General features: G+C 50.6%; 1 protein-coding gene and 1 pseudogene across 3 annotated transcripts in view; both read right to left on the bottom strand.

Annotated features, from left to right (window-relative positions):
- Window positions 1-12,260, bottom strand: part of SNX19 (sorting nexin 19) — a 70,315-nt gene that overhangs the window by 24,986 nt on the left and 33,069 nt on the right. For all 3 annotated transcript variants that reach the window (XM_077249351.1, XM_077249354.1, XM_077249353.1), the window contains exon 4: window positions 850-988. In XM_077249351.1, the coding sequence (XP_077105466.1) occupies window positions 850-988 (139 nt within the window). The remainder of the gene's footprint in view (window positions 1-849; window positions 989-12,260) is intronic.
- Window positions 6,284-12,246, bottom strand: LOC143764135 (zinc finger and SCAN domain-containing protein 9-like; annotated as a pseudogene).

The following is a 12,260-nucleotide window of genomic DNA, read 5'->3' as shown; positions in this document are numbered from 1 at the left end:
GGAAACACGGGGAGGGGCTCACATGGGAAAACACGGGGACTCACATGGGGAAATACGGGGAGGGGCTCACATGGGAAAACACGGGGAGGGGCTCACATGGGGGAAACACGGGGAGGGGCTCACATGAGGGAAACACGGGGAGGGGCTCACATGGGGGAAACACGGGGAGGGGCTCACATGGGGGAAACACGAGGGGGATCACATGGAGGAAACACTGGGAGGGGCTCACATGGGGGAAACACAGGGAGGGACTCACATGGGGGAAACACGGGGAGGGGCTCACATGGGGGAAACACGGGGAGGGGCTCACATGGAGGAAACGCGGGGGGGATCACATGGGGAAACACTGGAAGGGGCTCACATGGGGGAAACACGTGGAGGGACTCACATGGGGGAAACACGGGGAGGAACTCACATGGGGGAAACACAGGGAGGGGCTCACATGGGGAAACACGGGGAGGGGCTCTAATGGGGGAAACACGGGGAGGGGCTCACATGAGGGAAACACGGGGAGGGGCTCACATGAGGGAAACACGGGGAGGGGCTCACATGGGGGAAACACGGGGAGGGACTCACATGGGGGAAACACAGGGAGGGGCTCACATGGGGGAAACACGGGGGGATCACATGGGGAAACACTGGAAGGGGCTCACATGGGGGAAACACGGGGAGGGGATCACATGGGGAAACACTGGAAGGGGCTCACATGGAGGAAACGCAGGGGGGCTCAATGGGGGAAACACTTGGAGGTGCTCACATGGGAGAAACACTGGGAGGGGAGCACATGGTGGGATGTGTTCACCATCGGCCCCTGGATCATGCGCTACGTGCAGTAGGGCAGAACCTCACGTTTGATGAACCTGCGCAGATCGGCTTTCTCCTCCAGACGCGTCTGTAAATTGAGAAACTCGCGGTATCTCCGATTGACAGTATGATACGCCATCGGCTGCAGGGAGCCTAGGGATTGGCTGTCCAGTGCCGTGTCATACTGTGGGGAAAATAAACATGTATGATGCCCAATGTCAGAGATGCAGCCACCCCCGTTGACTTATTACACACGTGTAGTCACTTTACCACCCACGCCGCACATTCCCTCGCGATCACAACACTCCGCACACAGCAGGTCTGCACTCAGGGGGACCGCACACAGCAGGTCTGCACTCAGGGGGACTGCACTACGCACACAGGGGGACCACACACAGCAGGTCTGCACTCAGGAAGACCGCACTACGCACACAGGGGGACCGCACTCCGCAGGTCTGCATTCAGGGGGACCGTACTCCGCAGGTCTGCACTAGTCCTGTTGAATATGGTTTCTGTACCTGAGGCTTTGTATCTTACTTTTACATCATGTCTTATTCTCCAAAAGCTGTATTCACTATTCTGCTGTTACATGTCTTATTCTACGGAGCTGCAGTCACTATTCTGCCGTTACCGTATTTTTCGCACCATAAGACGCACTGTTTTCCCAAAAACAGGAGGAAAATGGGGGGGGGGGGGGTGTCTTATGGTGCGAACGCAGCCTTACCAGGGATGTTGCGGCAGCGGAATCGGTGGCGGCAGAGGGGTGGCAATGCTTCGGCGGAGGGTGGTGTCCACGCGAGCACATCACCGGTTTCCCTGCGGCCATCTTCCTGAATCCGTGGGCCGCCGGAGGATTCAGGAAAATGGCCGCTGGAAGCCGAATGTGCACAGACTGAGATCTCGGCGGCACTCAGCTTCAGGAAAATGGCTGCCGAGATCTCAATCTGCACACGTGTGGCCTCCGGTGGCCATTTTCTTGAAGCCTCAAGTGGCCCACGGTTTCAGGAAGATGGCCACAGGGAAAAAGGTGATGTGCTCGTCGTGGAGACCGGACAGCAGCGTGGACACATTTCTGCTGCCGGCATCCTGAGGAAGGGACCCTGCTCCGGTGCTCTGCCTCATCGCTGACATCGGACCCGCAGCATCACATCCCAGGACTGCAGCAGTGCCCCACTTCTGCCGCTGCTGGCTTCCTGAGGAAGGAACCATGCCTCCTGTGACCCCACTGTACCACCACCGAACCTCAGGTAAGATACCTTAAATTCGGACAATAAGACAGACCTCCATCTCATAAAAATCTTTTTTCTGCTATTTTACACCCCAAAATTTGGGGTGCGTCTTATGGTCCGGTGCGTCTTAAAGTCCGAAAAATACAGTACGTTATGACCTTTGTGAAGAGCTGCAGCCTAAGAACAGATGCTAATTTACTGCCGATCATACATCGCCTACAAATACATATTTCACCACACCTCCCTCCTCATGAACGTGCATGGGGGTTGACTTACAGGTCAGCTCCCGAGCGCGTATCTGGTACCGACCCGCCTTGGCAAGATAGGCCATCAGCATTGCCATGATCAATTGCTTTCTTATGTTGAATTGTAAAGTCATATTGCTGTAATAACAATTTCCCGTTGTCCCCAACTACCCTGTTGAGCCAACTCAATGGGTTATGATCTGTTATCACGGTGAAGTTGCGCCCATAGAGGTATGGTTGCAGCTTCTGCAGATTCCACACGATTGCCAAACATTCCTTTTCAATGGTGGCATAAGCCACTTGTCTGGGTAGAAGTTTCCTGCTTAGGTAGAGAATTGGGTGCTCCTCACCTTGCTGGTTCACCTGGCTGAGAACCGCACCTAGCCCATAGGTGCTGGCATCTGTCTGCACTACAAACCGGCGAGTGAAATCTGATTCCTCACACTGAGGAGTCCAGGAAACAATTTGGGGACGCTTCCTCCTGGTCAGATCAGTTAACGGCTTGGCCAGAGCACTGTAGTTTGGCACAAACCTCCTATAATAGCCAGCCTTAGCCAGGAAGGACAGTACCTGCTTCTTGGTACGTGGGGTGGCCCAGGCTGTAATTGCTCCTACCTTCCCTGGCTCAGGTTTTAGCAGTCCTCCCCCCACCCGGTGTCCTAGGTATTGTACTTCCCACATGGCTACCTGACGCTTCCCCCGCTTAACAGTAAGGGTACCGTCACACATTGAAATTTCCATCGCTACGACGTTACGATTCGTGACGTTCTAGCGATATCGTTACGATATCGCAGTGTCTGACACGCAGCAGCGATCAGGGATCCTGCTGAGAATCGTACGTCGTAGCAGATCGTATGGAACTTTCTTTCGTCGCTTGATCACCTGCTGACATCGCTGGATCGTTGTGTGTGACAGCGATCCAGCGATGTCTTCGCTTGTAACCAGGGTAAACATCGGGTAACTAAGCGCAGGGCCGCGCTTAGTAACCCGATGTTTACCCTGGTTACAAGCGTAAACGTAAAAAAACAAACCGTACATGCTCACCCGTCGGTGTCCTTCAGGTCCCTTGCCGTCTGCTTCCTGCTCTGAGTGCCGGCCGGAAAATGAGAGCAGATCACAGCGGTGCTGCGCTCTGCTCTCACTGTACGGCTGCACTCAGAGCAGGAAGCAGACGGCAAGGGACCTGAAGGACACCGACGGGTGAGCATGTACGGTTTGTTTTTTTACGTTTAAGCTTGTAACCAGGGTAAACATCGGGTTACTAAGCGCGGCCCTGCGCTTAGTTACCCGACGTTTACCCTGGTTACCCGGGGACTTCGGCATCGCTCCAGCGCCGTGATTGCAACGTGTGACCGCAGTCTACGACGCTGGAGCGATATTCATACGATCGCTGCGACGTCACGGATCGTGCCGTCGCAGCGATGAAAATTTCAATGTGTGACGGTACCCTAAGGCCTTCAGTGTTAAGCTTCTGCAACACCAGAGAAAGTTGTACGAGGTGTTTCTCCCAAGAATTACTAAAAATGGCTATATCATCAAGATAAGCAACAACAAAGCCATCAAATCCTTCCAATAAGTGATTGACCAACCTCTGGAAGGTGGCAGCGGCATTCTTCATACCAAATGGCATTACCAGAAACTCTAACAGCCCAAATGGCATTATAAAGGCAGACCTCTCCTGAGCTTCTCTGGTCAGGGGTATCTGCCAGTATCCCCTACTTAGGTCCATGATGGTGAGGTACGATGCCTTAGCTAGCTGCTCTAACAGCTCGTCTATCCTCGGCATGGGGTAGACCTCACATGTAGTCAATACATTTAACTTCCTGTAGTCTACACAGAACCGGGTAGTACAGCCCTTTTTCGGGAAGAACCACAGGTGAGGCCCAGGCACTCTGGGATTTTTGTATCACCTTGAGGTTCAGCATCTCCTCTACCTGTTCCCTCATGTGTGCCTTCACCTCTGCTGACACCCGGTATGCAGACTGCTATACTGGGGGATTAGTAAAAGTGTCCACATGGTGAGCAGCTAAGTGCGTCCTCCCAGGCTCCCCTGTGAAGACTTTGGTGAACTCGCTGAGCGCCCCCATCAGCTCAGACCTCTGACTGTGGGATAGCTCAGGGTTAAACTCTGCTGACTCCAGGGACTCCATATACTGAGTCCCAGCCCCCACATCTTGTAGCAGATCAGCCTCCCCCTCTTCAGACAGGATACAGACAGGTAAGACACAGGCCTCCCTGTCATGATGAGCCTTCAGCATATATACATAAAATACTGACACTTTGCATGCTCATCTAGTGTCACCACATAATTAACATCATTCCGCCGCTTATGTACAGTGTATTGTCCCTCCCATGCGGCCTGCAATTTATTCTGTAACATAGGGACCAACACCCAAACCTTCTGCCCCTCCTCGTAGGCCCTCAGTCTGGCATTACGGTCGTACCAGACCTTCTGGTTGATTTGGGCCTGGGTCACGTTCTCATGGGCCAGGTTGCTCAGTTTTTGCATTGTCTCTGAGCCATACATATTCGACCACTGAGACTCCAGTAGTTCTGGGGTCGTCCTCCCAACAGTCCTTAATCAAATCAAGTGGCCCCCTGACCCTCCTCCCGTAAACCAGTTCAAAGGGGGAGAATCCAGTAGACGCCTGGGGTACCTCTCTGTAGGCAAACAACAGATGGGGGAGGCACTGCTATCAGTCTCTCCCTTCAGTCTCCACCAGCATTTTGAGCATTTGCTTTAATGTTCTGGTAAAACGCTTGCAGAGTCCGTTGGTTTGGGGATGATAGGCGCTGGCCACAAAATGCTGTACATGTATTTTCACAGAGGCTATCCATCAGATAGGACATGAATTGGGTTCCCTGATCGGTTAGCATTTCCTTGGGGAAACCCACACGAGAGAAAACAGTGAGTAAAGCATCCGCCACTTTGTCTGCTCGGATGGAGGACAGTGCCACAGCTTCCGGGTATCGTGTAGCATAGTCCACCACTGTGAGGATGTACTTTTTTCCAGAGCTGCTAGGGATTGCAAGTGGCCCTATGATATCCACAGCCACTCGCTGGAATGGCTCATCGATCACAGGCAGTGGTATCAATGGAGCTTTCTGTATATTCCCAGATTTTCCAACTCTCTGAGAAACTACACAGGATCGACAGTAATTGGCAATATCTGTCCCCATCTTGGGCCAATAAAAGCAGTGTGTCAGGCGAGCTTTATGGCCCCGTCACACATAGCGATTTACCAACGATCACGACCAGCGATACGACCTGGCCGTGATCGTTGGTAAGTCGCTGTGTGGTCGCTGGGGAGCTGTCACACAGACAGCTCTCTCCAGCGACCAACGATCAGGGGAACGACTTTGGCATCGTTGAAACTGTCTTCAACGATGCCGAAGTCCCCCTGCAGCACCCGGGTAAACATCGGGTTACTAAGCGCAGGGCCGCGCTTAGTAACCCGATGTTTACCCTGGTTACCAGCGTAAATGTAAAAAAACCCAAACAGTACATACTCACCATCTGATGTCCGTCAGGTCCCTTGCCGTCTGCTTCCTGCTCTGACTGAGTGCCGCCGTACAGTGAGAGCAGAGCGCAGCGGTGACGTCACCGCTGTGCTGTACTTTCACTTTGCGGCGCTCAGTCAGTGTGGGAAGCAGACGGCAAGGGACCTGACGGACATCAGTTGGTGAGTATGTAGTGTTTGTATTTTTTTACATTTACGCTGGTAACCAGGGTAAACATCGGGTTACTAAGCGCGGCCCTGCGCTTAGTAACCTGATGTTTACCCTGGTTACCAGTGAAGACATCGCTGGATCGGTGTCACACACACCGATTCAGCGATGTCAGCGGGACCTCAACGACCAAAAAACGGCCCAGGCCATTCCGACACGACCAGCGATCTCACAGCAGGGGCCGGGTCGCTGGTACGTGTCACACATAGCGAGATCGCTACTGAGGTCGCTGTTGCGTCACAAAACTTGTGACTCAGCAGCGATCTCGCTAGCGATCTTGCTATGTGTGACGGGTCTGGTCTGAAGCTGAATCTTCAGTGCTGGTTATCAGGGACCTTGGTGGGTCTGCCATGTGAGGAGGCTCCTGGGCCACAGTATGGTCCTCCTGTTCTGGCAGTTCTGAGACTCGTCCTCTAATCTCTGGCGTTGGGTCTGAGCCACAGTCTGATTCAGGGTCACAGCTACCACATACATATATTCCTGCGCATTGGTACAATTTCCCTCCTCGCACGGGATCTCAGGTGGGTCTGCCATGTGAGGAGGCTCCGGGACCACAGTATGGGCCTCCTGTCCTGGCAGTTCTGTCTGAGACTCATCCTCTAATCTCTGGGCCTGAGTCTGAGTCGCAGCCTGACTCCGGGTCACAACTGCCACATATGTACAGTCCTGTGCATTGGTACATTCTCCCTCATCGCACAGGATCTCAGGTGGGTCACTTGCTTCCACCTTCTCTGTAGCATTTACTTGCAAGGGAGGAATATAGTGGGACAGCATCCTACTCAGGTCTGTGCCTAGCAACACATTGGTGGGAATAGCCTCGGATACTCCCACTTCTCTCAGTGCCTTCCCTGCTCCCCAGTCCAGGTACACACGGGCCATGGGCACGGCAGGGCTGACCCCTCTAATCCCGGTTATAGACATAGTCTTTCCTGGTATGATATCGGCAGGGGTTACCATTGCTGGACGCACCAGAGTCACCTCTGCCCCAGTGTCTCTGAGACCAATGGTGACTTTATTGCCAACAGTGACAGATTGACCATTTTCATTGGTCCTCACATCAGAGCCAGCCACAAAGACGACAGACGGTGGGGACACAGCCGACTTTGTGGTTGTAGATGGGCATTTCTCCCTATCAAGGCAGACTAACATGTCCCACTTTGTTGCAGGAGTAGCATCGGCGTGCATCGCCTAGAGAATGTCTATTCCCCAGGACCCCATAGAAGGTGGGCTTGGACAGCACTGGTGATCAGCCGGCAGAGGGAGAAGGGTCCCCGTTTGGCTTACCTCCCTCCCAGCTGAGACCCTATGGCTTCCGCACCTCAGGCATCCCGTTAGCCACGTAACAGTACGCAATCCTTGCAGCCTGATCCGCAGTTTGTGGCTCGCGATCACACGCAAATTGTCGTACATCCGTGGGGCACATATGAAGAAATTGATCCTTGACCATAAGATCCGTTAAGTTCTCAAAACTGTTAACAGTTCCCAGATCCATTGGTGGAACATGGTCCTCAAGGTGCTCACGAAATCCGCATAGCTGTCAGTTGATCCACGTTGTAGGTTCCGGAACTTTCTCCTATACATTCTGGTGTTAGGTTGTATTTCCTGATCAGGGGATCTTTTATGGCCTCATAGGTCCCATCCAGCTCTGGTGGGAGGTCAGCAAAAACCTCCGGGACTTTGATTCTCAACCCTGGGGTTAGATACTGTGCCCACTGCTCACGAGGCAGATGATATTGCCTGCAGGTTTTTTCAAACCCCTGAAGGAAAGTATCTAAGTCCATATCCTTCTCTATCACAGGGAAGTTTTCCAGATGTGGTCTCCTTGGATTTATGTCCTGGGAGGGGGTTAGCTGAGGACTGATACCCCGCTCTATTTGAGCCATCTGAAGCTTGAAATCTCTCTCAGCCTGGCGTTCTGCAGCAGCAGCCTTTCTCCTCCAGGCGTTCTGCAGCCTTTCTCTCCTCCCGGCGTTCTGCAGCCTCTCTCTCCTCCCGGCGTTCTGCAGCCTCTCTCTCCTCCCGGCGTTCTGCAGCCTCTCGGCAATGTAGAATAAGCTGCAGGCGCAGATTGGGATCACTTGTTCTCAGCTTTTGTAAATCCATTTGTAAAGTAAAGTCCATAGGCTCCTCAGCACTGGCATTACTGGCACCTCCAAAAGGTATCTGCGGCGCAAGAACGGGCATTGCTGGGTCTCTCCGAGGTGGACTCTCTCCTTGGCCAGGTGCCCTAGTACTTTGCTCTAAGTCCTGCTCAACCAAGGCGCGTATCAGCAGCTCCCTGGATCTGTCGGCCGTCTCTGTTCCTCTCTGCTCACAGAGGCCGGTCAGAGCCTCATTGCTCTGCTTCTTGTACTGGGCTGCCATATCGATGAACAGCCTATGGCCAAATAAAAGATAGGAAAGAAAAATGAGGAAGGGAAATTGTTTGCTAGTATGTTTAAGCACTGAGTTGAACCTTGTAGAACTGGTACACTTCTCGTAAGGATACCAATTCTTTAGTACAGGGAATAATTGCTTAAACCATGAACTAATGCTCTAATAGAAATAAACTCTATCTCACTGCTCTGCCACCAATTTGTTACGTACCCGCTTCTTAGCATGTGACTTGGGCTGGCACCTGCAAGGGTTAATCTATCTCCTCTCACTTAGTCCAGCATTCAGCCTCTGTCCTATGCTGCAATGGGAGCATAAATCACACCCCGACACAGACCATGTACCCCACTTCATACACGCTGCCACCACTCACCGAACATACGGGAGATGAGTCTCGGATATATTACTAATACTGTCTGCCAATCACCGGGATCACATACTCTAAAGTTATGGATTCTTTTAGAGTATACAAGCTTCAAACTTATTAAAGTTTTAAGCTTTAATATAAAAGGTACAGTGCTTACAATAAAAATGTATAAAATACGGAAATAAAAAGTGACATACATATATGCAAAACAGTTATAAAAGGGAGAAGCTTACAGAAGTATCTAAACTTTGCAATCTGTTATTCTGTTCCTGGGGGGGGGGGGGGTATTAAATGGATCACATCAGCTTGGCTGCCCTCAATCTGTGAAGACCTTTCTTTGTGTAGGGCCCAATTTATAGCCTCAGTCTAGGGATCAGATCTCTAGACCAGCCTTTCATGTTAATGTTCTAATTCCTGCTTTGTGACTGGACCATGGCTACTTCCCCAAGGAATACATTATTTTTCTAAATGTACTTTGTCTTAGCTTTTCTTTCCCATAGTAAATAGAAATTGTCAGGTTGCAACTAGGTCCCATTTGGCGTCACCCATCAAAGGCAGCACGGTGGCGCAGTGGTTAGCACAGCAGCCTTGCAGCGCTGGAGTCCTGGGTTCTAATCCCACTAAGGACAACATCTGCATAGAGTTGGTATGTTCTCTCCGTGTTTGCGTGGGTTTCCTCCGGGCACTCCGGTTTCCTCCCACATTCCAAAGACATACTGATAGGGAATTTAGATTGTGAGCCCCATCGGGGACAGCGATGATAATGTGTGCAACCTGTAAAGCGCTGCGTAATATGTTAGCGCTATATAAAAATAAAGATTATTATTAAAGGCATCAGAGGTGTGAAATTGTTCCAATTCTGTGCATTCTCAGGAAGGCCCCCTGGGGTCTGAGACCAGGAAAGCTGCCTTTGGGATAAATAATATGGGTTATGACCTTTGTGAAGAGCAGCAGCCTAAGAACAGATGTAGGTCATAGATCGCCTACAAATACATATTTCACTACAGCTGGCACTGAGGAATGTTGTTTAGCTGTAAAAAATAAATGTATATGCTGCTATGCAGGAATATTATGTAGCTCCACAAAAATTGGTTTAGTATGTGCTGTACTACCTAATATTATTTGGCTCTAAAAAGAGATGCTATACAACACACAATGCAAAATAGCAGAGATCTGCGGCATGCACTTGCAATTGATGAGAACACCCAGCAGCCTGCCTTTCACTCTCCCTTCTATTGAATCTCTCCCTATGCTATCCCCACCTAACAGAGAACTAATCTTCACCCTCATGAGCTCCTTTCACTATCCCTACGCTGTTTAAAGCTGTAATGTGCGCAAGATGACACTTGCAGAGATTAATGTAATGATGCTGTAAGACCAGCCAATCACAGTAATGCCACACCAAAGATGGCACCGGCATTACTGTGATTGGCAAGACAGCCCAGGATGTGCATTGACTGTAAATAAAGCACCAAACATGCTGGGCGAGTCACTCGAATATACCGAGGTGAATAGTAACGAACAGTGCCGAATGTATTCGCTCATCACTAGTTGTGTCCTATCCTCCAGAGCTGTAGTTACTATTCTGCTGTTCGTTGTGTCCTATCCTCCAGAGCTGCAGTCACTATTCTGCTGTTATGCTGTGTCCTATCCTCCAGAGCTGCAGTCACTATTCTGCTGTTCATTGTGTCCTATCCTCCATAGCTGCAGTCACTATTCTGCTATTCGTTATGTCCTATCCTCCGGTGCAGCAGTCACTATTCTGCTGTTCGTTGTGTCCTATCCTCCATAGCTGCAGTCACTATTCTGCTGTTTGTTGTGTCCTATCCTCCATGGCTGCAGTCACTATTCTGCTGTTCGTTATGTCCTATCCTCCAGAGCTGCAGTCACTATTCTGCTGTTTGCTGTGTCCTATCTTCCATAGCTGCAGTCACTATTCTGCTGTTCGTTGTGTCCTATCTTCTGGAGCTGCAGTCACTATTCTGCTGTCCTTTGTGTCCTGTCTTCTGGAGCTGCAGTCACTATTCTGCTGTTCGCTGTGTCCAATCCTCCATAGCTGCAGTCACTATTCTGCTTGTTTGTTGTGTCCTATCCTCCAATGCTACAGTCACTATTCTGCTGTTCGTTGTGTCCAATCCTCCATAGCTGCAGTCTCTATTCTGCTGTTCGTTGTGTCCTATCCTCCAGAGCTACAGTCACTATTCTGCTGTTCGTTGTGTCCTATCCTCCATAGCTGCAGTCACTATTCTGCTATTCGTTATGTCCTATCCTCCGGTGCAGCAGTCACTATTCTGCTGTTCGTTGTGTCCTATCCTCCATAGCTGCAGTCACTATTCTGCTGTTTGTTGTGTCCTATCCTCCATAGCTGCAGTCACTATTCTGCTGTTTGTTGTGACCTATCCTCCATGGCTGCAGTCACTATTCTGCTGTTCGTTATGTCCTATCCTCCAGAGCTGCAGTCACTATTCTGCTGTTCGTTGTGTCCAATCCTCCATAGCTGCAGTCTCTATTCTGCTGTTTGTTGTGTCCTATCCTCCAGAGCTACAGTCACTATTCTGCTGTCCGTTGTGTCCAATCCTCCATAGCTGCAGACACTATTCTGCTGTTCGTTGTGTCCTATCCTCCAGAGCTACAGTCACTATTCTGCTGTTACATTGTGTCTTATCCACAAATGTAGTCGCTATTCTGCTGTTCTGGTGTCCTATCTTCTGGAGCTGTGGTCACTGTTCTGCTTTCGTTGTGTTCTATCTTCTGGAGCTGCAGTCACTATTCTGCTGTTCGTTGTGTCCAATCCTCCATAGCTACAGTCACTATTCCGCTGTTACATTGTGTCTCATCCATAGATGTAGTCGCTATTCTGCTGTTCGTTGTGTCCTATCTTCTGGAGCTGCGGTCACTGTTCTGCTTTCGTTGTGTCCTCTCTTCTGGAGCTACGGTCACTATTCTGCTGTTCGTTATGTCCTATCCTCCAGTGCAGCAGTCACTATTCTGCTGTTTGTTGTGTCCTATCCTCCAGAGCTACAGTCACTATTCTACTGTTACGTTGTGTCCCATCCATAGATGTAGTCGCTATTCTGCTGTTCGTTGTGTCCTATCTTCTGGAGCTGCGGTCACTGTTCTGCTTTCGTTGTGTCCTCTCTTCTGGAGCTACGGTCACTATTCTGCTGTTCGTTATGTCCTATCCTCCAGTGCAGCAGTCACTATTCTGCTGTTCGTTGTGTCCTATCCTCCAGAGCTACAGTCACTATTCTGCTGTTACGTTGTGTCCCATCCATAGATATAGTCGCTATTCTGCTGTTTGTTGTGTCATATCTTCAGGAGCTGCGGTCACTGTTCTGCTTTCGTTGTGTCCTATCTTCTGGAGCTGCAGTCACTGTTCTGCTGTTCTTTGTGTCCTGTCTTCTGGAGCTGCAGTCACTGTTCTGCTGTTCTTTGTGTCCTGTCTTCTGGAGCTGCAGTCACTGTTCTGCTGTTCTTTGTGTCCTGTCTTCTGGAGCTGCAGTCACTATTCTG

The sequence above is a fragment of the Ranitomeya variabilis genome, chromosome 4, assembly GCF_051348905.1.
Source record: "Ranitomeya variabilis isolate aRanVar5 chromosome 4, aRanVar5.hap1, whole genome shotgun sequence".
Taxonomy (NCBI): Eukaryota; Metazoa; Chordata; class Amphibia; order Anura; family Dendrobatidae; genus Ranitomeya; species Ranitomeya variabilis.
This window is presented reverse-complemented; position numbering and strand designations above follow the sequence as displayed.